General features: G+C 44.6%; 1 protein-coding gene across 4 annotated transcripts in view; it reads left to right on the top strand.

Annotated features, from left to right (window-relative positions):
* The window catches only part of LDAH (lipid droplet associated hydrolase), a 112,622-nt gene extending 93,988 nt beyond the window's left edge, over window positions 1-18,634 (top strand). For 2 of the 4 annotated variants that reach the window (XM_045884170.3, XM_045884169.3), the window contains one exon: window positions 16,383-18,634. In XM_045884170.3, the coding sequence (XP_045740126.1) occupies window positions 16,383-16,574 (192 nt within the window). In that variant the 3' untranslated portion in view covers window positions 16,575-18,634. The remainder of the gene's footprint in view (window positions 1-16,382) is intronic. The other 2 variants (XR_010405448.1, XM_064571911.1) reach the window with 2 other exon arrangements.
* Window positions 18,635-23,429: the final 4,795 nt, after the last annotated feature.

The following is a 23,429-nucleotide window of genomic DNA, read 5'->3' as shown; positions in this document are numbered from 1 at the left end:
TAAAGTTTACCACCTGTTTTTGTTAGGTTTGTTTCTAGAATCAGTGCTTCTGTCTAGGGTCTTATACTGAGGAGATCTCAATAATATTTATCAAATAAATGAGTTATATCAAAATGTGAGTAAAACACTGGACAAGAACTAACATCACTATGACCTGTTGACTCAGCCTGTCTTTCTTTATTCTCCAGTGCATTAGAATAGGAATGTTCAGCTCTGACACCAAGACCAGATTTCTATACAAGGAGGTGCAGAAAGGCAAAGATTGAAATATTTAGCATTTGGGAGTTACTGCTCCAAACATTAGCATCTTTTTTTATTTTATTTTATTTTATTTATTTATTCCAGAGAAATAGAGAGCATGGGCAGGGAGAGCGGCAGAGGGAGAGGGAGAAGCAGACTCCCCGCTGAGCAGGGAGCCTGGTGGGGGGCTTGATCCCAGGACCCCGGGATCATGACCTGAGCCAAAGGCAGACGCCCAACTGACTGAGCCACCCAGGCACCCCCAAATGTTAGAGTCTTACACAAACACATTTGGAAGCACCAATCTCTGAAACTGTGAGGGTACTGTGTTTGAGAATATGTCTAAGAACCCTAGAATTGGTGGCTCTGGTACTCCCATGGCATCATTTGTCTGCTGTCCATTCTGAATAGGATAGAACTGAACTGTCTAAATATGATAGCCACCAGCCACGTGTGGTTCTTTGTGGCTAATCTGAAAGGAGATGTGCTGTAAGTATAACAGACATATTGGATTTCAGAAACTTAGTACCCATAAGAGATAAAATATTTCAATAATATTTTTATATCGATTACATGTTGAAATGATAATATTTTAGACTATTGGGATAAATAAAATAGACTGTTAAAAGTAATTTCATCCATTCTTTTATACTTTTTAATGTAGTTACTAGAAAGTTTTAAAGTACATATGTGCTTATATATTTCTGGGGGGCTGTGCTAATCTAGAATCTAGAGCTTTACAGTCAGTGCTGAGCTGTGACATCTGCAGGGCCCAGTGCAGTGAGCCCTGCTGAGTAGTCAGCTCTTCCAGGGCCCAAGAACCTACAGTCTGCAAGTCATATCTCAGATACCCTCCCCTTAGGTTTAGAATGTCTTCATAAACTTTGAGACATTTGACTTCAACTTGCTACAGTGTTAATTCATATTTCTAGAACCCAATACAATTATCTTAAAGCAAAAATGTATATGTTCTCTTAAAAAAATATTTTCAGAATATTGATCTATAGGAGCTTCACCCGGAGAGGACTTTTGAAAATCTGTGTTTGACTTACGGCCATAGTGGTCATCTTTTTCTAGAACAGCATTTGGCTAGAGATTGAAATTTTGAAGCCAGAAGGAAACCCTCACTAGCTGAATGGGGGAGGTTGGGGCCTCAGAAAAACACTTTTCTCCAGGGCTTTCAGCTGTTTCCAGTCACTGAAGGATGTAAAAATACAAGAAAAACAGTATTTTATTTTTCAGCTAAATTATAAGTGAATTTGTTTCAAAAATGCATTTAAGTCCTCAAGGCCAGAAGTTCATAAAAACAACTCAATTCCCAGTTAATAAGATGCCCACTTCCAAAATTCACACTTGCAGAATGACTAGACCCATCATGTGTCGAAGCCTGTCTTACCACCTGTGGAAGCCAGCTGCTATAAAGTACTCATCATTTCTGGATTCTGTTTGTATGTTGTGCTCAGAAAGAGGTCAAAAGAAGGTGCTAACTTATTCCTGTCCTAAGTTAAATCCATATGCAAGTGTAATCATTCCCAGATCGAAGTCTGCTTATGGTAACTGTGTCAGGACTGTAAGTTCACAGAAACTTTTAAAAGAGAAATGGGGGTATAATGGTAGATGGCAGGCCATTTCAAGGTTATTATTAACACAGTCACAGGAATAAACTTTTCCAACTACAGAGAATAGTTTTGTTTTGTTTTTTGAGACAGCACTAAAGGGACTTGTGGAATTTGGGAAAGCAAGGCATTGTTTAGTTTAATGGTGCAAAACTACCTTGCCATTAATTGATTATCCTTTGTACCGGCTCAGTTTGATCTCTCCACTAGAATAAGCAAAACGAGGTACAGAGAGACAGAAAGTTTATTACAACTTTTTGTTTCTGTAATGAAGAAAGAGGAAACATGCTGTAATTTAATATTGGTGAAGGTTGATTCAACAGACGTCCCAGTCTGCTTGAGAAAATAAGGAAACTTGAAAGGGCACATAGTCTTAGGAAGGTGGTGGGCATTGCCTCTTGCCTTCCAGACAATCCTGATAAGTGTTTCAACTTGAAAACCGATTTCCAAGACTAGACATATCCCTTCTTAGATACTCTGGTCAAGGATACTTTGTCCCATTTCAGCCGCAAATATAGGGGTTCAAAAACTTCCTACCTATCCAGGACTGTCCCGTGTGGAGACTCCATGAACCACATATTTTGTTGCAAAAATACTTTAAGGTATCTCAATTATTCAACAAATTTTAAAACAGTTCTGAAAAATGTGTCTTTGTGCCATCTAGTCAGGAAGCCACAAGAAAGTCTAAAAATAGTCTCTCTACTACATCATGTGGACGGCTTTGGGATTCTTTCTGATCCCCTAGAAAACTATCATACCATAATCAGCAGGCTTTGGCTCTACATTGAAATTTTCTACCACTGGATTTCCATTGTCCATGTGAAGAGAACTTTTATCTTCTTGAGGTAAATGGGCCTTTTTAACTCTGAAAAATCTACTGGGCTGATTGCCTGCCTCCCTCCCAGGTCTAGAGACATTATACACAGTATCAGACAGTTGCATTTATTAGCAGTGCTTCAGTACTACATAAAGTTGTTTCCCTTTCTTGGAGCAAATATACCAGACTCATAGTTGTTTCTAAAAGAGTGTACCATGACCTGTGGCATCATAGGTCGTGTTCTGTCTTCACCGGACTGAATCCTACCTGTCCTTTAAAACTTGGCTCCAGAGGCGCCTGGGTGGCTCAGTTGTTAAGCGTCTGCGTTCGGCTCAGGTCATGGTCCCAGGGTCCTGGGATCGAGCCCCATGTCGGGCTCCCTGCTCGGCAGAAAGCCTGCTTCTCCCTCTCCCACTCCCCCTGCTTGTGTTTCCTCTCTCGCTGTGTCTGTGTCAAATAAATAAATAAAATCTTAAAAAAAAAAAAAAAAGGGGGCGCCTGGGTGGCTCAGTTGGTTAAGCGACTGCCTTCGGCTCGGGTCATGATCCTGGATTCCCAGGATCCAGTCCCGCATCGGGCTCCTTGCTCAGCGGGGGGTCTGCTTCTCCCTCTGACCCTCTTTCCTCGTGCTCTCTCTCATTCTCTCTCTCTCAAATAAATAAATAAAATCTTTAAATAAATAAATAAATAAAACTTGGCTCCATTGTCATCTCCAAGAGGCCTTCCCCAGCCCCAGCCCCTGGTTTTGGTTAGATGTCCCTCCTGCAGCTTCCCTGGCTCCTTGTGTAGTTATGATATTGCATTTTTTACACAGTATTTAAGTAGTCAGTTTGCCCCTCTTGTCTACTTACAGGTCAGAAACTATGTTTTTCTCATCTTGGTATCTCTAAAGACTCAGAACAATGTATGATACCTGCAGAGTTAATAAATAAGTTAATGTATACTAGATGGATGGATGGGGAAGCCATCAGGGTATAGATTCTAAGCCTTTTTTGTGCCAGGGGTCTCTTTGTCCCTCTCATGTATGGACCCCTACTCAGAATAACATTTTTAAGTATGTAAAATAAATACATGAAAATACTACCAAAAAAAGCAATTGTATTGAAGTACAGTTATCACAATAACTTAAAAAAACAAATTTATGGTATATAGTATGTGCACCTTTATTAACACATTAAATAATGAGATATAATAGAATTAAAATTGTAAATTTGTAGCAATGAGCATAAATAACTTTTTAGTTATCTTCAAGTTTCCTGTGATTTGAAAATTTCCATAGTTTTATAGGTAACAAAATATAGGTGTTACTCATACAACTATTGTTTGTTGCCTATATTCCTAATTGAAGGAAGTACGAAATTATAGTTAGAGGTTAGCAAAAATAAAGATGTCATCTGTTTCCCAAGCAAGTTTACATTACCCCTCCCCCGCTGTCACCGCGTCCACATGAACTCACGTGGACCCATAGATGCCCCAGTGAGGAGGCCCTACTCTTGTGACACCCACAGACAAGGTTAGGCAGCATGATGGTGTGGCTTGGGTGGTGGCAAATGCTACACTAAAAAGATGAGGTTATTTTGAGCTGTTGGGGAGCTAGTGCATGGTTTCAGCAAAGGGGTAATGATCAGGGTGATATACAAAATGTTTGACCACCATCTGACATAGCGACTTACCTATCCAAGCCTGTGCCATCCGTGAACAGCTAGCCAGCTGAGAGTGACCAGTTCATATCAGTCATCTCTAGGAATGTGGCTGGATTAACAAATGAGAGGGATTATTGGGGGGGATGTCTGGAAAATATTAGAGCAGAGGGAAATTTGAGATAGGGAGATCATTCAGAAGGCTTTTACAAGGACTGAGGCAGTGGGATGGGGGTGGAGAGGAGGTAGGATAGGGAAGATTGAGGAAGTAGAATCAGAAGCACTCGTACTAATAGGACATGAGAGAATGAGAAGGAAGAGTCTCAGATTATGTTTCCTATGTAGATTGGTAACAAGATAGGGAATGTGGGAGAAGTACCAGCAAGTCATGGGAGGTGGTTGAGAAAGTAGTTCATGTGGGTACTTGGTTTGAGACACCTGTGGGACCCCCAAGCGGACACATGTCTGGCAGGCAGCTGGACATATGGGTATGAAGCTTAGAATGGTGGTCGGGCGGAATTTGGATTTGGATATAATGAGGACAGACTCGAAGCCATGAGCCTGGGTAACAGTAACAAAAGGGAGTAGTATATGGAGAGAAGACATCTAAAGATTGATCCTTGGGAGCACAGCTTAAAAGGTTGGGAGGAAGTAGAGGAGCTAATGAACAAGACAGGAGTGGAGGGGGAGGGATGGGAATGAGAACCAGGAGAGAATAAACCCAAGTAAGAGAATCAGCTGTACCTTTTCGCCACCCCAGTCCCAGTTCTTTGGGGAGCCCCTGGGGTATGTTCTGCTTTATGAGCCACCTGGTGTGTCTGAGGCAAATAGGTCAGCATTCCCTTGTTCTGTCATTGTTCTAAACTGTAAGGGAATGTATGTCTCACTCACAGAAAAGTGAATTAGTGTTTGGTTTAGAAACTTGAAGTTTTCATTTAAAACTCACTTAGGAGGGAAATTCTAAACTGCCGTGACCATCTCTGGCCTAGGCATATGGAAACAGCTGGTCTGTGCTCCTGCCAGCCCGAATCTGAACACCACTGTCAGTCGGCAAGGGTCTCAGATCATTCCCGGCAAGAACACACGAGGTGCAGCTTTGTGACAAAGGCGGGCAGCCGTTAAGGGGCCACCTGCAAAGTGGTGCTGTCCCTGCCCCCAGGGGGCCAGGCCAGGGCGACAGGGAGGTTTGGGAAAGGGGCAGAATGTCCTCAGGAACAGGAACCCCTCTGCTATGGCTCTTTCTTGGCCCCCCTGAGCCCAGAGGTGCATGTTGCCTTTGGGAACCTTGTGCAGTTGTTTGCAGACTCGGGCATGTAAATCCTTCGGACACGCACACGTCCTGCTTAGCGGGGCATAGGAAGTCTGCCTGCACCAGCTAGCCAGGACTGCCTTCCGCCACGCCTCTGTCTGAAACTGATGGTGTTAGTTCTGCCTGTGTCATCTGAAACCTGTTCAGAATGTCATAATCATCCTGGAAATACATAGGTTTGTTTTTATCTCAATCATTTGAGATTGCAAGGAGCTGGTGTGTACTGGGGAGCAGTCTTCTGAGTCGCAGCCTGGGCAGCTGGACATATGGTATGAAGCTTAGAATGGTGGTCGGGGCGGAATTTGGATTTGGATATAATGAGGATAGACTCGAAGCCATGAGCCTGGGTAACAGTAACAAAAAGGAGTAGTATATGGAGAGAAGACATCTAAAGATTGATCCTTGGGAGCGATCAGTTCATATCAGTCATCTCTAGGAATGTGGCTGGATTAACAAATGAGAGGGATTATGGGGGGGGCGGAGCTCTACCACTGGCTTACTTATGGAACCTTGATTAAGTTACGTGACCTCACTGTGCCTCCTTTTTTCATCAATAAAACGGTTTAATAATAGTATCTAATAGCATACATTTGTTCCAAAAATATAATGCTATAATTGATGTAAAGACCTTTCAAGAGTATCTGTCATGGGCTAAGCACTCAAAAGTTTATTATTATTATTACTATTGTTATTATCATAAAGTTAGTTATATCCTAGATATGCCTCTGAGTGCTTTAAAAAGACTATTTGCTTAACTTCTCCCCCCCCACACACACTCCTTCCCAGATATTTTCATTCTGCAGTGAAAGATTTTGGTGATATTAAATATATAGCCAAGAGACCCTGGAATGCCCAGCCCCATTCTAGGTCACAGCCACTGCTCCCCTTGAGATGCCTAAGGGAAATGTTGTACAGGAACAAACAGTGGTGAAGGAAAGCGCAGGAGTACTTAATCTTTACCAGGACTTGGGCCAGTACCCTCGTGCAGAGAATTCAGATGAGCTGCACTTGGCCATTTCTCTAAGTTAGTTAAACAAGACCCTTGAGCACATCTGCCAGTTTCCTGAGGCATATGACTAGGGAGAAACAGAAACAAGAGGATAAATTTGTTCCCGATGCCTCATACTCTGTAGCCTCACCAGAAGAAAGTTGATGCCTCAGGTCAGCTTCTTACTCCAGTCCCGGTTAAGAAAGAGACAAAGCCAGTCACTAGCTTGTCCAGTGCTTTCCATTTGGGAGTGTGTTCTGGCCCTTTACACTTGAGTCACACAGAAAGGAGAGAGCCTCACTGTGCAAGCCTGTTGATGCTCAGTTGTAGCCACTGGAGAGGGGTCCAGTCAGTAACCCACTGGCTTTTCTCCTCCTCCTCCTCCACTTCCTTTGGTGCCTCGAGTCCCACCGCTCCCTGAGGTGCCTGCGCAGGGAAGAGGGCTCTGGTCATAAAGGATTGTGTTGTCACCTCCATCCTCAGCCACGTTTCTTCATCTTTGGGGATTTTAATTCTCATGTTCTCAAGAATGATAATTGAGCCAATTCTGGATGAAAGGAAGAAAGGAAACAAGGTAAATTGGAAAATGAATTTCCTAAACTATCTCCCTTTCTTTAGCAATTCTTCAAGTTCCTAAAAAGCGTTGCTCAGAAAGACTGCAGTGAAATTGTAAAGCTTAGTGACTGCTATCCGTCTGTTCCCAAGAGGAATGTGGTTTTTAAATAACAGAAAAGAAGAGGCTTATGTTACAGAGTAGGCCTCTTCTGCGGGTGCAGGTCTGACTATCCAGGGAAAACAGCAGCCTGCCCTGGGTTCTCTGCAGGGGTGGAATACATGGAGGAGGGTTAGTACCCTGAGCCTGGGAAAGCTGGAGGGAGGGGGGGATGCAAACAGGAAAATAAAGGCAGGACAGGGAGATCTAGCTGGGGGGTACCTAGATGTGCAGGTACTGATTTGACCCCTTGGTAGGCAGCTAGCTGCTTTGTATCTGATCTTTGGCTTCTTTGAGCATAAACAAAACAAGAACAAAACAAAAAAAAACAGACCCAAACCTGTCAGGTGGCAGTTATTTCTGAGAAGAAGAGGAAAAGTGGAGAAAGCAGGAATGACAATTTTTCTGACTTCTCAGAGCATGAAGGAGAAAATGTGTCTCTTCCCTGAGCATCTACACCATTGCTCTGTGGTTACTCTCGCAATGCAGCGGGCTTCCCCTGCGGCACTGCGTGACAGCTCAGCACTCTTTCTAAAGAAGTCGGCTTGTACACGTACTGGGCACCCAGGGAGCTACAGCTCTTCATGGAATGCTAACAGAGGAATCTGCAAAAGCAGCCCAGGAAAGCAGGGGGTCTTATCTCTGCTGCTGTGAGAGCCCGGGGGTTCCCCCTGTGAACCCTACCAGGAGGCGAAGTGACAGTCTTCGAATGCTGGTGCCGTCCTTCATTTTAGAAAACAGTCAACCAGGAATGCCCAGATGGCACTGCAGTGTAGGTTCCAGGTCTCGTTAATAAGTAAAAGTGGTGAGAGTCACCTCAGCGAGCCAAGCGTGAGTGGTGGCTTGAAGACAGGGGCTGTGTTTCACTGTGTATCTGGTTGACAGCTGATCTTGGATCTTCCAACCAGTGTCTTTCCCCATGATCTTCTCGGGAATACAGCATGTCTGTGTGTGTGTGTGTGTGTGTACTATATGATAATAATGTATATAGTAAAGCGCTTTGCTTTAGGCTTAAAGAGTGTATAAGGGGCGCCTGGGTCGGTTAAAGCAACTGACTCTTGATTTCAGCTCAGGTCATGATCTCGAGGTTGTGGGATCAAGCCCCATGTCAGGTTCAATGCTTGGCAGGGAATCTGTTTGAGATTCTCTCTCTCTCCCTCTGTCCCTCCTCTCCCGCCAAAAATAAATACATCTTTTTTTAAAAAAGGAAAGAAAGCATATAATACTTATATATTTTCTGAGCCTGACATATCAAAAGCAGCTTATCAGAAGAAAATATATTTTCTTAAAAATTAAAGTCATGTGGCTGCTTTCTCCTCTGACCTGAGCACAGCTCCTACTGTAGGGAAGAACCTAGACAGATGTTACCCCCACAGGAGATCCCCTTTGTCTTCATTGTCATCAGCAGTAGAATAGGAACTGCCCTTTAGAGTGTTTACTATATGTCAGGTACTTGACACGCTTGTTTTCTGATCTTACCATCTCACACTTTACAGAGAAGGAAACAGGCACAGAGAGGCTAAGAAATTGGCCCAAGATAATAATGCTAATAAATGGAAGAACCAAGATTCCAGTCGAGGCAGGTATGGCTCAGGGCCCAAGCTCTCAACATTGCACCCACTGCACCATTCTCCCCCTGTAACTGCATAATGAACTTGAGCAGTTTCACAGATTATTTTACCATAATAGAACATGAAGGCTTTATGAGAAGCCCTTTCACTCTGAGTATATTAGCCCTGAAATACCATTTACCCCTCTGCTCAGGTGTACGCTCTATCATGAAACAGATTGCCTGAAGACCACTTGAAGAGAGGAAGTTCAATTTGTTTAACCGCCAGGAACTAGTTTATACCAAACTTGGCTATGTGGTGAATTATGTTCTAAGGAGCTTCTCAAATTCAGCTTATCTGTAGGGTTAACAAAATGAATAAATGAATAAATGAATGAATACGTAAATAAAATAAATTAAATAAGTAAAATTAAATAAATAACATTCAAAGACTATGAAAAACTTCCTTTTATTAGACCTGTGATTCCTGTAATGCCTATAGTTCTACTGGATTGTTGAACAAAGAGAAGTAATACAATCAGAGATTTTTTTTTCCAGTTTTATTGAGATATAATTGACACAAAACATTGTGTTAGTTTAAGGTATACAACATGATGAATTTGGTATATGTATATATTGCAAAATGATTACCACAGTTAAGTTTAGTTAACATAATCACCTCACGTAGTTATAAATTTAAATGTCTGGTGATGAAAACTTTTAAGGTCTACTATATTAGCAGCTTTTAAGTATACAGTACAATACTGTTAACTATAGTCACCATGCTGTGCATTAGATCACCAGGACTTATTCATCTCATAACTGAAAGTTTGTACCTTTTGACCACCTTTACCCAATCCCTCCCACCCCTGTAGCCCCCATCTCTGGAAACTACCAATGTGTTCTCTGTTTCTAGGAGTTCTCTTTTTTTTTTTTTTTTGGTAGATCCCACCTATAAGTGAAATCATACAGTATTTGTCTTTCTCTGACTTACTTCACTTAGCATAATGCCTTTAGGGGCCATCCATATTGTCACAAACAGCAGTATTTCCTTCCTTTTTATGGTTGAATAGTATTCCCGTGTGTGTGTGTGTGTGTGTGTGTACACCACCAGATAGAGATTTTTGTGCTTTTTTTCATGTTTATTATTTTAAGATAAGTCATTGAAAGTGATTTTTATTAGTTATTAGCTAAATCAAATATATAAACCTAGGTCATAAGATGGTTTCTAGCATTTCTTTTGTTCTTAAAATAAATCCTCTGTTAGTAATGCATAAAAGCCAGCAATACAAAACGTGTACTAAAACAAAGCTTTGTTGACTCCTTCAGGGCAGAATTCGGGTTTTCCTACGTTGGGCTCCTGTAACAGTACCTCTCTCTCTGCCTATTGTGTTGAAGGGCCAGTTTGTACATGCCTGTGTTTTTCCCTAGTCTGGCAGCTTCTCCAGGGCAGAGCTGTTTTACTCACTGGTGAATTTCAACCACTTAGCTAATACCAGATGGGAGATACGGTTAGAGTCATTTTTAGTGGGACTGCTTTGAATCTGTGAGTTTTAGCAGCAAAAAGTGAGAGAAAAAAACACCCACATGAGAAAAGACAAATGTGGTTTCTGTATGGTGGCAAACTGCAACCATTTGCAGGGACATTTCTGCAGGGACATATCTCCTTAGGGGCACACTGAAAGGTTAAAGGATAATATGTCTGTGAGCACAGAGACCATAGTAACCATAATTCCACCTTACCGCAGAAAACACGTGAGGAAAAGCAAAAAGCAGTCCTGAGAAGTCAGAATGTACAAAAACTGGGAAAATTAAATTTTGTGTTTAATAGAGAAATGGATTACTTAACATGACAGCAATTTGGAAACACAGAATAATTCCCATTCAATAATGTGTACTTCTTATCAAGTCCCATGCATATCAAAGCAAGTGCCAAGGAGAAAGAAACTACAGGAAATAATTTATCTTCTTACAAACCTTTCGATTTAAATGTGCCGCTGATAGCCTGAGATTCTCAGGTAACAATTCCAGTAATTTCCCAGCAGTTATCCCGCCCATGACATGCAGCGCCCTGGAACTACATAGACTGTGAAGAAGGATGTAAGTACAGGTGTTGGGTGTGCTCCTGCCCTTGCTGACCACACTCAATTCTCATAGCCAGTTTAAGACCCTCTCCCTCCAGTCTTTAGCTTTTGTGTTTTCATAACATGGGTCAGTTCATTTTTTTTTATTATGTTATGTTAATCACCATACATTACATCATTAGTTTTAGATGTAGTGTTCCATGATTCATTGTTTGCGTATAACACGCAGTGCTCCATGCAGTACGTGCCCTCTTTAATACTCATCACCAGGCTAACCCATCCTCCCACCCCCCTCCCCTCTAGAACCCTCAGTTTGTTTCTCAGGTTCCATAGTCTCTCATGGTTCGTCCCCCCCTCCCAATTTTCCCCCCTTCATTCTTCCCTTCCTGCTATCTTCTTCTTCTTCTTCTTCTTTTTAACATATAATGTATTATTTGTTTCAGAGGTACAGGTCTGTGATTCAACAGTCTTACACAATTCACAGCGCTCACCATAGCACATACCCTCCCCAATGTCTGTCACCCAGCCACCCCATCCTTCCCATCTCCCAGCACTCCCAACAACCCTCAGTTTATTTCCTGAGATTAAGAATTCCTCATATCAGTGAGATCATACGATACATGTCTTTCTCTGATTGACTTATTTCACTCAGCATAATACCCTCCAGTTCCATCCATGTCGTTGCAAATGGCAAGGTTTCATTCCTTTTGATGGCTGCATAATATTCCATTGTATATATATACCACATCTTCTTTATCCATTCATCTGTCGATGGACATCTTGGCTCTTTCCATAGTTTGGCTATTGTGGACATTGCTGCTATAAACATCAGGGTGCACGTACCCCTTTGGATCCCTACATTTGTATATTTGGGGTAAATACCCAGTAGTGCAATTGCTGGATCGTCTGGTAGCTCTATTTTCAACTATTTGAGGAACCTCCATACAGTTTTCCAGAGTGGCTGCACCAGCTTGCATTCCCACCAACAGTGTAGGAGGGTTCCCCTTTCTCCGCATCCCTGCCAACATCTGTCGTTTCCTGACTTGTTAATTTTAGCCATTCTGACTGGTGTGCTGTGGTATCTCATTGAGGTTTTGATTTGGATTTCCCTGATGCCGAGGGATGTTGAGCACTTTTTCATGTGTCTGTCGGCCATTTGGATGTCTTCTTTGGAAAAATGTCTGTTCACGTCTTCTGCCCATTTCTTGATTGGATCATTTGTTCTTTGGGTGTCGAGTTTAAGAAGTTCTTTATAGATTTTGGATACTAGCCCTTTATCTGATATGTCATTTGCAAATATCTTCTCCCATTCTGTCGGTTGTCTTTGGTTTTATTGACTGTTTCTTTTGCTGTGCAAAAGCTTTTTATCTTGATGAAGTCCCAATAGTTCATTTTTGCCCTTGCTTTCCTTGCCTTTGGTGGTGTTTCTAGGAGAAGTTGCTGCGGCTGAGGCCGAAGACGTTGCTGCCTGTGTTCTCCTTTAGGATTTTGATGGACTCCTGTCTCACATTGAGGTCTTTCAACCATTTGGAGTCTATTTTTGTGTGTGGTGTAAGGAAATGGTCCAGTTTCATTCTTCTGCATGTGGCTGTCCAATTTTCCCAGCACCATTTGTTGAAGAGACTGTCTTTTTCCCATTGGACATTCTTTCCTGCTTCATCGAAGATGAGTTGCGCATAGAGTTGAGGGTCCATTTCTGGGCTCTCTATTCTGTTCCATTGATCTATGTGTCTGTTTTTGTGCCAGTACCATACTGTCTTGATGATGACAGCTTTGTGATAGAGCTTGAAGTCCGGAATTGTGATGCCGCCAGCTTTGCTTTTCTTTTTCAACATTCCTCTGGCTATTCGGGGTCTTTTATGGTTCCATACAAATTTTAGGATGATTTGTTCCATTTCTTTGAAAAAGTTGATGGTATTTTGATAGGGATTGCATTAAATGTGTATATTGCTCTAGGTAGCATTGACATCTTCACAATATTTGTTCTTCCAATCCATGAGCATGGAACGTTTTTCCATTTCTTTGTGTCTTCCTCAATTTCTTTCATGAGTATTTTATGGTTTTCGGAGTACAGATTCTTTGCCTCTTTGGTTGGGTCAGTTCATTGTTAATTGTAAAGAGTAGTAAAAAGAACTGATTAGGAATGTTGTCCCTGGGTTTATAACCCAGCTTTACAACTCGCTAATTGTTTGAACTTAAGCAACATACTCCCACTAAGACTCAGTTTCCTTTTCTGTAAAATAGGGATAAAATGCCTTCCTCAGAGTGTTGTTGTGAGGACTCCATGAGTACAGACCTTAGTACCTTATTCTCAGTTTTTATCAGTTCATTATTATGTGTTGTGATGGTAATTTGCTTTGACATATGGACATAACAGTAGTATACACTCTTAACCACCATGCTTTGGTGTCCAGTTCTTCCTTTCTTTCTACTTCACCTGTCTGCCCCCAACCCCCACTAGTACCTCTACACACCCCATCCTTTTTCAGTTTCCTGTTTAGGGTTACAGATGCAGAGTCTTCTGTTCAGATCTATTGCCTATGACTTGTAATCTATAGGGACGGGAAGTATCTTGAGCCAGTGTATGTAAAGGCATTCGAATAACCATGTGTTTTACTTGTAAGCCAAGATTTTCATAGAGGGCCCTTCAGTGAATATAGTCTGAAGAAGAATTACAAAAAAAAAAAAAAAAAAGACCTTACCGCACCATCACTTAGAGATTTAACAATATCTAGCCACTCTAAATGGTTACTGGTCATGGAGGATTGAGAAATAAAATTAGATGAACATATGGGCAATCTGGAATCCTCACTATTAGGCCATCTTGAACACTTTGTGTTAAGGTTCCTAGTACATGCCTTGGGTAGCACATGCCCGTAACTACTTGGACATGACTTGTTTCTTGATACCCGAAGCTAGGTGTAGGGTCCCTGGAATCCATGTGTATTATTCCTGCTCAGCTGTCTGACACTTTCATGCATGAGGGAAGGAATGGTGTTTCCCCAGTGCTGAGGCTCATCAAGCTGGACTTCTCAGGAGAGACATTTCAAGTGGTGATTGCCTCACTGAAAAGTAAATGCTGAGTTCGCCATAGAAAGAGTCTCTGAGATGTGAGGCAGAAGCAGCAGCGGGTGCAGGATGGTGATAGTCCTCTTCGTCGGAGAGGCTCTTTCTGCCTGGCCCTCCTTCCGGTTGACCCTTTCATAGTAGGGCTTCTCCCAGGACTTCACCACCAGCTTGTGCTGCTCTGAGGGCTCCCAGAGTGCCTCTCTCGGTGTCCAGGAATCTTCCAGCAGGAGAGTGCGCTGGAGCAGAGGAACACCCCTGACAGCCACAAGCCCAAGTCAGCATTTCCAGATTTTGCAGCACTGTTTCCTACTCTGAGGAAGTGCAGAACCACTGGGCACGATGACTGTTCCATACACTATTTCCCAGATAGAATTTCAAAGGTTCTTGTGGGTAAGGGTAGGACGTGGTGTAGAGAGAACCTAAAGTTATTAGCCCTGTTGGTAGGTAATTAATGCCTGCAGGCAGCTGGTCCTCCCAGGATACCTCAAAGGGAAGCTGTGGCTGGGTGGCCCTGGCGGGAATAGTCACCCACTGGCCGTGAGGACACACCACACCTGAGCTGTAGAGACACTGACCCCCGAAGGAAGGAACCAGGCCACTGCCGGGTCCTCTGGTCTCCAGCAACAGGAAGGACCTCACACTCTGGTACGAGCCATGGAAAAATGAATTTCCGTTTTAAGGCCTTTGGAGTGCCCAGAAATGGTTGCAGTGAGCAAAAACCAGGAGAATGGGAGGAATAAGTGAGCAGCCTATGAGCCACAGATCCTTTGCAGCATTCAAAACTAAGACCCCAGGTGACACCCAGAAAAATCTCTGTGAAGTAATTCATAGGAAGTCTGCACTTCCAGGTTTAGCTGTTAGTAATTGACTCTCTGGACTACTAAGTCACATATTTTCCTCTTTACAGTATTAATTATCCTTTTAAACATTGGTTAAGTCATAAGGGTATTGTAATAAAGACCAACGTTTTTATAAGCGCAGTCTCTCTTGTCCATATTCAGCTAATGGATTTAATGGCTGTTCGAGCAGAATCAGAGGACAGTAACATGTGCCCATCCTGTCCTCCCACCTTACCTTGACTCCTCCAGCCTCTCGTCGCCATTGTAGCCAGAGTACGTGGCCTACTGTGCAGACCTTATCATGACACTTCATTGTGTGAAGTCCTGGGGACTTCCTCTTTCCCCCACTATCTGAAAGTTGAGCATTCCCATGAAACCTTTTATAAGTTGAAATGGCATAAAGCAAAAAAGCCATCACCTCCAACCTATATGGTGAAAATTTTTCGAGTGTTCCCAGACCCCAAAAATAAGCTCTCGTAGGCTTTTCTGATATCTTAGGACACATCTTGCTAGTGGGTGCACACAGTAAATTCAGGTAAAGCACAGATGCTTGCAGACACAGTTCAAAGCTCTGGTGGCTGGATGTGGAATGGCGTTCCAGGGGGGAGGTGCGGCGGGTGCAACACGCAGCCTCTCTACCTGCCCACTGCCAAACAAACACTGAACACTACTTTCACCTTTAGCCTTTATTCATAAAAGCGAAAATCTCTTTGGATTTCTTTCAGTTGGCAAAAATAGGTACTAACATAGGTATTTCATAAAAGCAAAGCAGCAGAACACAGACTTTGGAAAAGCAGGGGTTACCTGTGTATATTTGTGTGTGTGTGTGTATGTGTGTGTGTGTATCATGAGCAGGTCTAGATCAGTATCCATTAAGGGTCTTAATAATGTCTTCACGGAGACTCTGTCTCCATGCAGCTGCTTGCTCTCACCTGAAGTATGAGTATGTTACCTGCCCACTGAATCAACATGCTCTCCTGCTACACGGAGCCTATTCGTAGAAATGTTACCAGGGTTCTGGTCACTTTTCATCTGCTACATTGAGAAGCCTGAGTCTATCTGATTCATCTTTGGATGCATTCAACAAACCTATTGCATCTGCCTACCATGTGGGTGCATGGAAACGGTGAAGTGTGTAGTGAATGAATGGTCACTAGTCACTCAGTGTTTATGTCTCAGTAACTCGTCCTTGTCCTCACCAGTCATCTCTCCAGTGCCCATCCCAACCTCGATGTACGCAACTTGGCTGGCACGTCCTTTTAGTGACTCATGGGTGATCTCTCACATAAGACTCTCCCTAGATGGGGATGGGTTTCTTTCCATCAGATGCCTCTTAATTGGCTCCTGTACACCATGAAGGTCACGGCCTTGAGAGAGCCATGCTCTGGAGGGAGCCTGGGGACTAGCCTACAGGGCCAGGGATGCGAGCTGTTTTCAAAGCACTGCAGGTTGCTGGTGTCATGTTTGTGTTGGAAGAGGAAAATGTTTGCTAATGAAATGTTTTTGTCTTGCCTTTTAGCTTACATTTTACTATGGAACTACAGATGCTTGGTGTCCAACGGAATACTATGAAGACATAAAGAAAGATTTTCCAGAAGGAGATTTTCGACTCTGTGAGAAAAAAATACCTCATGCTTTTATCCTCCATTTTCCCCAGGAAATGGCTGACATGGTAGCTGACTGGCTAAAGGATGATCTGTCTAAAATATAAGTACTGACCTGGAAACATCACTGACAGATAATACATAGCAGCAGTGCTGTGCCTTCTCTTACTAGCTAGTAGTATCCTTAGTCGGCAAGTGTTCATTGTTATGTTTGATATTAGAAGAGAAAAACAAAAAAGAACCTCTTGGCTTACTATCAGCTCCCAGCTAGCTCCCCATACTACCGGCCGAAGTAAACACAATTGATGAAATACACCACAGGTTTAACAGCACATTTTCCAAGACTCAGGGAACACAGTGATCAGTGACCTAAACAAGACCCCTTCCTTATGTTTCCGTGAGATACGCCAGTGGCACCATGCAGTTGATGTTAGCAGGATCCTTGCAGACAAAAGGAAGTCTAAATTTAGTTGATTTTAATCCACTTACCATGTACAATAGGCTCTCCTAGAAGAAATTATGAAACACCTACTAGAAAATGTGAAAGAGATCAGTGAATGTGAAGTGTAGAGTCAGATATGTAAGTGTATGAGATCATGAGGACACACAGTCCAGTAGCAGGAAGTGATGAGTAGTGGATCTTGGAAGTGGACCTGGGTCTCCCTTAAAGACAAGCTGAAGATCAGCCCAGACTAACTTTTTACAGGTCTTGGCTGAGGTCATCGGAATCAGGCTGGATACCAGCATGGCCTCCGTCACCTCCCCACTCCCCCTCCCTCCCCATTCCCACCTTGCAGCATGTCATAAACCACAAACAGAGCCGACATCAGTGGGGGAGGCACCACGTGTCTGCATCTCCAAGAAGTTCCCCCAAGGAGTGAGACTTCCTGATCTTCCTGCGTTAGACAGAGAATAAAGTTCACCAGACATTGCTTTGGCGAAGGAACCCGGTAAGAGTTGTTGAAGAATCCTGACTGCCTCCTGCCACAAGACAACCAGCAAGCTCTGTGCTGAGCCCTAGCCTGCCAGGTTGTGTGCTCCCTGCAGGCTCCTCTCCTGCAGGGCCAGGATGTGGAGGCCCTGGGTGTCCCAAAGCCAGCCTGTACCTGTCTCCTGGAGTTGTCTCTGCTGTGATTTTTCCAAGAAAACTACATTGAGGACCAGCTATGAGCCAAATACTACGCTAGGCATCGAGGACCGAGTTCTTAGCTATGTCATGATTTTTTCTTCTGAAAATCTTCCAGTAATTTTTGAGAGGGCATCTTTCAGTCGCTGAATAGAGAATTACCATAAATGAGTTCTACATTTCTGCCTTGGCTTTGTTAGTTGGAAAGAAATTGACTACTGAACCAAAATAAGCCATAATGAATTATGTAACTTCACCTTCTCTGGATGCCTTGAGGTCCAGTAGAGAAGAAGCTTGTTCTCCAGCCTAGAGTAGGCTCATAATATTTCTGCCTTCCCTAAAATGACTCAATCCTGGGACCCTAGGGGCCAGTAATTCCCACTGACAGCAGTGCTAGTTGACAGTTGATCAGAAACATTCAGTTTTCTCCTAGAGGAGACCCCTCATGGTGTTACCATTCCTTAAGAACAATAGAATGTTGTCCTTCCTTTCAAAGCCTAAAGCCCCGATGAAAGATCCCGCTCTGATATGCTGCCAACCCAGTGGTGAGTGTTGAACGAGTTACTGTCCCTTGGCATGGCTTCTGCATCCAAGCAAATGACTTCTCAGAGGGGAAGAGCCAAGCCCCAGGCCAGGAGTGCTCTTGGCCCTGGAGAGAAGCCAGGAGACACACACTGGCACAGGGCTGTACACAAAATCCTGATCAGCCTCTGTGTGGGGAGGCCTTCTGGAAGTCTCATTTTAGAAGCTTAGGATTCATGGCTCTGGAGTGCCTTGTGTATAGGAGATGCTCAGTAGTACTGACTTAAAGCATTCGAGCAAGTGAATCACACCTACTCAAAAGGATAACACCACCCCAGCTTTTCTTTCTGCATTACTTTATTTTACTCCGTATTTCACAAGTCTACATGTATGACATTGTGTCTTATTTTGGTTTTTCAGAGCTTAAAGAAATGATATAAAGTAAAAGATACGGGCTTTTTCTGTTTAGCATCTGATCACCAAATGAATTTGCAAAATAAATGTTTTACCAGCACTTAATGACTGCCTGGCCTGATTTCTGTGTTGGGGGAGGAGGGTATAATCTCAGCAGTCCTCCTGAGTTAGACTCAGGCCACAGTCTCTCTGTTAAACTGAAAAGCCATTTTCTCAGTACGTCTTTTAGAGAAGGAAGATTCCGATTTTAGGAGATTGAAGTTCATTTTATTTCATTAGGAATTAAACAAAACACTAAATGTTCTCATGCATATGTATGAGGTGATGATACGGTATAAGAATTCTGGAGGCCTCATCATCTGATTTTTAGGCAACTTTCTCTAATTTTCCATGCCTCGGTGTCCTCACTTATAAGATAGGATTAATAATAAAGCATACCTCATATTGTTGGAAGAATTAAGTGGGATGATAAAATTAAAGCATTTAGTACAATTCTTGGCCGAGAGTATCTTCTCAATAAAGATTGGCTATAATAATTATTATTATTATTAAACATCATCATCATAAAAAAGAAAAGACTAAAATTGATAAGCAGTGGATGAAATTCATTTTCCAGAAGCATTTCTGCCTGTATGTACCAGTCAACCACACGGATTGTCCTTGTCAAAGATTTAGCTTCATAAGGGTTTATCTAGTGCTGAGTGAAAAGTCTAAGCTGGAGTCATACCCAGTGCCCACAGGTTGTTCTCAGGCTGCCCCGGGCCAGGGGACAGAGAGGATTTCCAGAGGCAGCTCCCATGGCCCTCTGGACTCGTGTCCGAGGTGGCTAGGGACCTCTCACCATCCACTTCTCCACCCAACCCTTGGAGAGCCAGGGACCTCCAAAGGCTTGATTTCTCTTCACCCTACATTATATTAAAGTTAATTCCATATTTTTTTAAAGATTTATTCATTTATTTGAGAGACAGCTGGCGCAAGTAGGGGGAAGGGCAGAGGGAGAGAATCTTCAAATAGACTCCCCACTGAGGGCAGAATCCAACAAGGCGCTCAATCCCACAACCCTGAGATCATGACCTGAGCTGAAACCAAGAGTCAGACACTTAACCGATTGAACCACCCAGGCGACCAAAATTAATTCCATTAAAGGAGACTAAAAAGACATGACAACTTAATGTAACACTTGATTCTGGATCAGATGCTTTCTTATAAAAGAAAACATTGTTGGGACAGTTTGCACAACTTGATCGGGGTCTACAGATGAGCTAGGAGTAAGAGATGAATGTTAATTTTCCAGCTTCAGTGGTTTGCGAAGAGAATGTCTTTATTTGTACTAAAGACACACTGAAGTTTCTGGTGGTGATGAGGCATCATGTCATTTTACTCCAAATGGTTCAGAGAGGAAAGAAAATGTTCTTTGTACTTGGCAATTTTTTTATAAGTTTGAGATGAGTTTGAAACTTGTAAAAGCAATTTTTAAAAAGTCACCATGCTCTCTCCTGCATCTGTCTCTCATTGCTTCTTTTCCAGAAAGTAAATTTCTTCTTCTAAGCAGTAAGTGGAGATCTGAGTTCACATCCTGGATCTGTCATTTACTGGGTTTGCGATGCTACATTGGCTTAGCCTCCCTGAGGCTCCCCTCCCCCCATCTTGTTGTCCATGAAAATACTTGCTTTCATTTGGGGATGTTAGAATGTTAGATTTGGGGAGGGTTTTTGTTTGTTTTTAATGGGGCTAACTGAGGTCATGCATAACAGCATCTAGCACCCTGTCTGTCTTATGGTAGATGTTCTGTAAAATGGTACCTGAAGGAAAGTCTAGCAGACTTTTGCTGTCTCTTCTCTTTGGTGCAGCGGACAACCCAGTGATGTTTCAGCTTCGACATGGTTTCACCCAGCCTGCAACTTGATTCTTCCAGTCTTAGCATTTCTGGTTCCTATTGGGGGGGGGGGGGGGGGAAACAGTTGCTCACCTGGCTCAGCTTTCTGGCCCCAGGCCATGCAGGCCTCCCACATGCAGCACAGGATGTTGGAACATCACCTTGAGGACCTTATGGTGGATTTAGAAAAGGTGCAGGAAGCAAAACATTTCTTAACCTGAGACATCATCTTTGTCCTGGCCTTCTCTTGCAGGACAGAAGAGGACATCCTTGGGCTGCTCCGTCCCGTGGGAGGTGGGGTTTAAAGAGGCGTCAGTGGCTGGAACTAAGTGTGTCCTGTGAACAGATCTCTCTCCAAGGCCTTAAAGCAGAAGCTGTCCTGCAGGAGTCCCTTTCCAAAGGGGCTGCGATTCCTACGAGTGAAGGCTCCGGTCCACGGGGGGAGCCACTGTGGGACACGGGTCTGGCCTCTTCCACCAGACTGAAGGCTCTGGTTTGCTGCAGTCCTGTGAAGAGGAAAGCCCTAGAGGGAGAGGGGAGGCGGCTGCTCCTAGTGCCAGAAAGACAGGGAGAGCTTGGGTGATGTGGGAGAGAGAAGAGAGCCCACAGAAAGAAGCTGCTGCCCACCTCCCCCCCCCGCCACCCCGCACTTTCAGTGTCTCAGTTAAGCCTTGTGGTCCCGTAGGCCATAGGCTAGGGCCGTACTCAGTACAGACCGTCACAGAGGGGACAGGTAAGTGACTGGCTCAAGATCTCACAGCTACTGAGAGGCCGTGGGAATTCAAAGGCAGCCTCTACTCAAGAGTCAAGGCTTCCTCCCCTTTCCACGGCACCGTGCTGCCTCCTGGAGGCAACCGTGGGCCGCCCAGCAAGAGCGGAAGTCTGGACGAGGGAGTCGAGGGAAGGGCAAATGAGGGCCCGGTTAGCAGGCCCAGGGTAGAATAGGTAGTTGGTAACAAGGGAATAGTTTTAGAAGAATGAGGGAGAGAACAGGGAGGGGAGCATGGGGGGCGCGGTGCATCAGGCAGCTGATCGCAAGGAGGAAGGCCTGCCTGCAGGAGTCAAAGCAGAGGCCGCTGAGCCTCATTGTGACCCTCTGCGCTCCGCCGCAGCTGACTCGGCCTCCAGGTGCTGAGCTCTCCGACCACACATGTGCTCTGAAACCTTAGGCGTCCACAGCTCCAGATCAGAGCGTGGCCGTGCCCCTACCCTCCCCCGCCCCCAGACACGGCCCCAAGGGCCAACAGCTCCTGCCTCCTAGCGTGGCTCCCTCCCTCTGAGCCCTCAGGGTGCCTTGGCCTTGTCTCTACTGGAGTACTTACCAGATACTGCTGGAATTCTATTTTTCCAATCTGCCCCTCCCACCCCCACCGCCAAACTCCTTTCTGCCCTTAAAAGGAGAGTCCTAGGACATGGAACTTGCGTCTTGTCATCTCCATGTTCTCAGGGCTTACAGAATAGGGCCCGCCGCACGGAATATTCAACAAGCTTTACCTAACTCAATACAAGTTTCTACCATACCTGATAGTCAACCTCTCAAGAAACACAATTCTCTCAGTTGGTCAGACTCTCAGGGAATCACGTCTCAGGGACTCTGCGTCCCTCACGACTGAATGTGTAAATGGAAATGGGAGGTGGACTAGCTCTTTTATCCCTGAAGCCTTTCCCCAGCTGAGCCGGGCAAAGCCGGGGCAGTTAGACTTGGGGACATGGAATGGTGGCTTTCTGGCACTGCGGAACCACAGAAAGCAAGGCCCCCGCACTTCGTGGCCATTCTTGTCCCCTCCAACTGCAGTGGTTACTTCCATTCTTCCATGGTCAGAAAGCCTCTGGAGTTTGAGTCTTAGCAACTACCAAATATGCAGTTAGTATTTGTTGAGCGCTAAAACGGTGCAGCACCCCAAGTGGGAATTACAGCCACAATACATGAGACGGGGCTTTCAGAGCAGAGCGTTTTCATCTTGGATTGCATTCCTCAGACATTCTGGCAAAGGGGCCTGTGCTGACCTCCCTACGTTGGGACAGACTTCCTTGCTGGGTAAGTCTATGGGAAAATTCCTCTTCCCCGGGATGGGAATGTGACCCGGTGACTGGGCGTCCATTACAGCCAGGGGTGCCCGTGCACCTGCAGGGCCTCCCTCCACACAGAGGGACCAGAATCCCGTCTCTGCAAGTCCAGCCTGCGCCGGCTCCACACCACAGCTGGGCCTCCTCCTGCTGGCACTGCCGAAGGGCTGCACACCTGCATGCGATTAGGACTGGCAGACACCCATGGCCTCGCAGTCCGAGGCTGCACGCTGGTGACACGTTGCAATGGAGGAGTTCCTCCCCAGATCCCCCCTCCTCCCGTACAGAAGAGTGTGGGATCCGCCGGGGCGCCGGAGCACGATGCACGCACAACCAGGTCAGGGGGGCACCAAGCCTGGCAGGACAGCAGGTGGCACACATCCGCCTCGGCTGCTGGGCAGGGACAGGCAGAGGGCACGCAGGGCGGGTCGGGCACACCAGCACCCACCAGAGAAGGCGCAGCGGGCAGACAGCACCTCCCATTAGCGTCTGTCACTGTGGACCGTGGACGCTTGCTCGCATCAGTGTTCGGGGACGCGGATCAACGTCTAAATGCTACCCCTGACTTTCCTTTCTCCCCAAAACTGCCCCCTGTCTGCTGACTCTGCATCCCCCTCACCACGGAATGCCAGGGTGGGCCACGTGGAGACCGAGAAAGAGGAAAATGAAGAACCGACCCAGGATCCTTATAAACAATCATGACAAGACTTCACACTCTGACGGCAGAGTCTGAAATCTTACACTTGAATGTACCTACCAAGTGAGTTACTTGAAAGGTGAACATGATTTTCTTCCAAAGAAAAAAGACTCCCTTATTTAGTAGTAATGAAATTAAGAAGCAGAAGGGGAGCAGACTTTCTTGGTCTACCTTTCGCCAGAGAGAGACAAACGTGACCATGGGGACTGGCATTGACCCGCGGCAGGAACAGCCGACGTTGCTCTGCAGGAAGGGGGCTC

The sequence above is a fragment of the Mirounga angustirostris genome, unplaced genomic scaffold, assembly GCF_029215605.1.
Source record: "Mirounga angustirostris isolate CCGP_5_RB_7025 unplaced genomic scaffold, mMirAng1.0.hap1 SCAF_10, whole genome shotgun sequence".
Lineage (NCBI taxonomy): Eukaryota > Metazoa > Chordata > Mammalia > Carnivora > Phocidae > Mirounga > Mirounga angustirostris.
The sequence above is the reverse complement of the archived record's forward strand: the minus strand, read 5'-3'. Positions and strand labels throughout refer to the sequence as shown.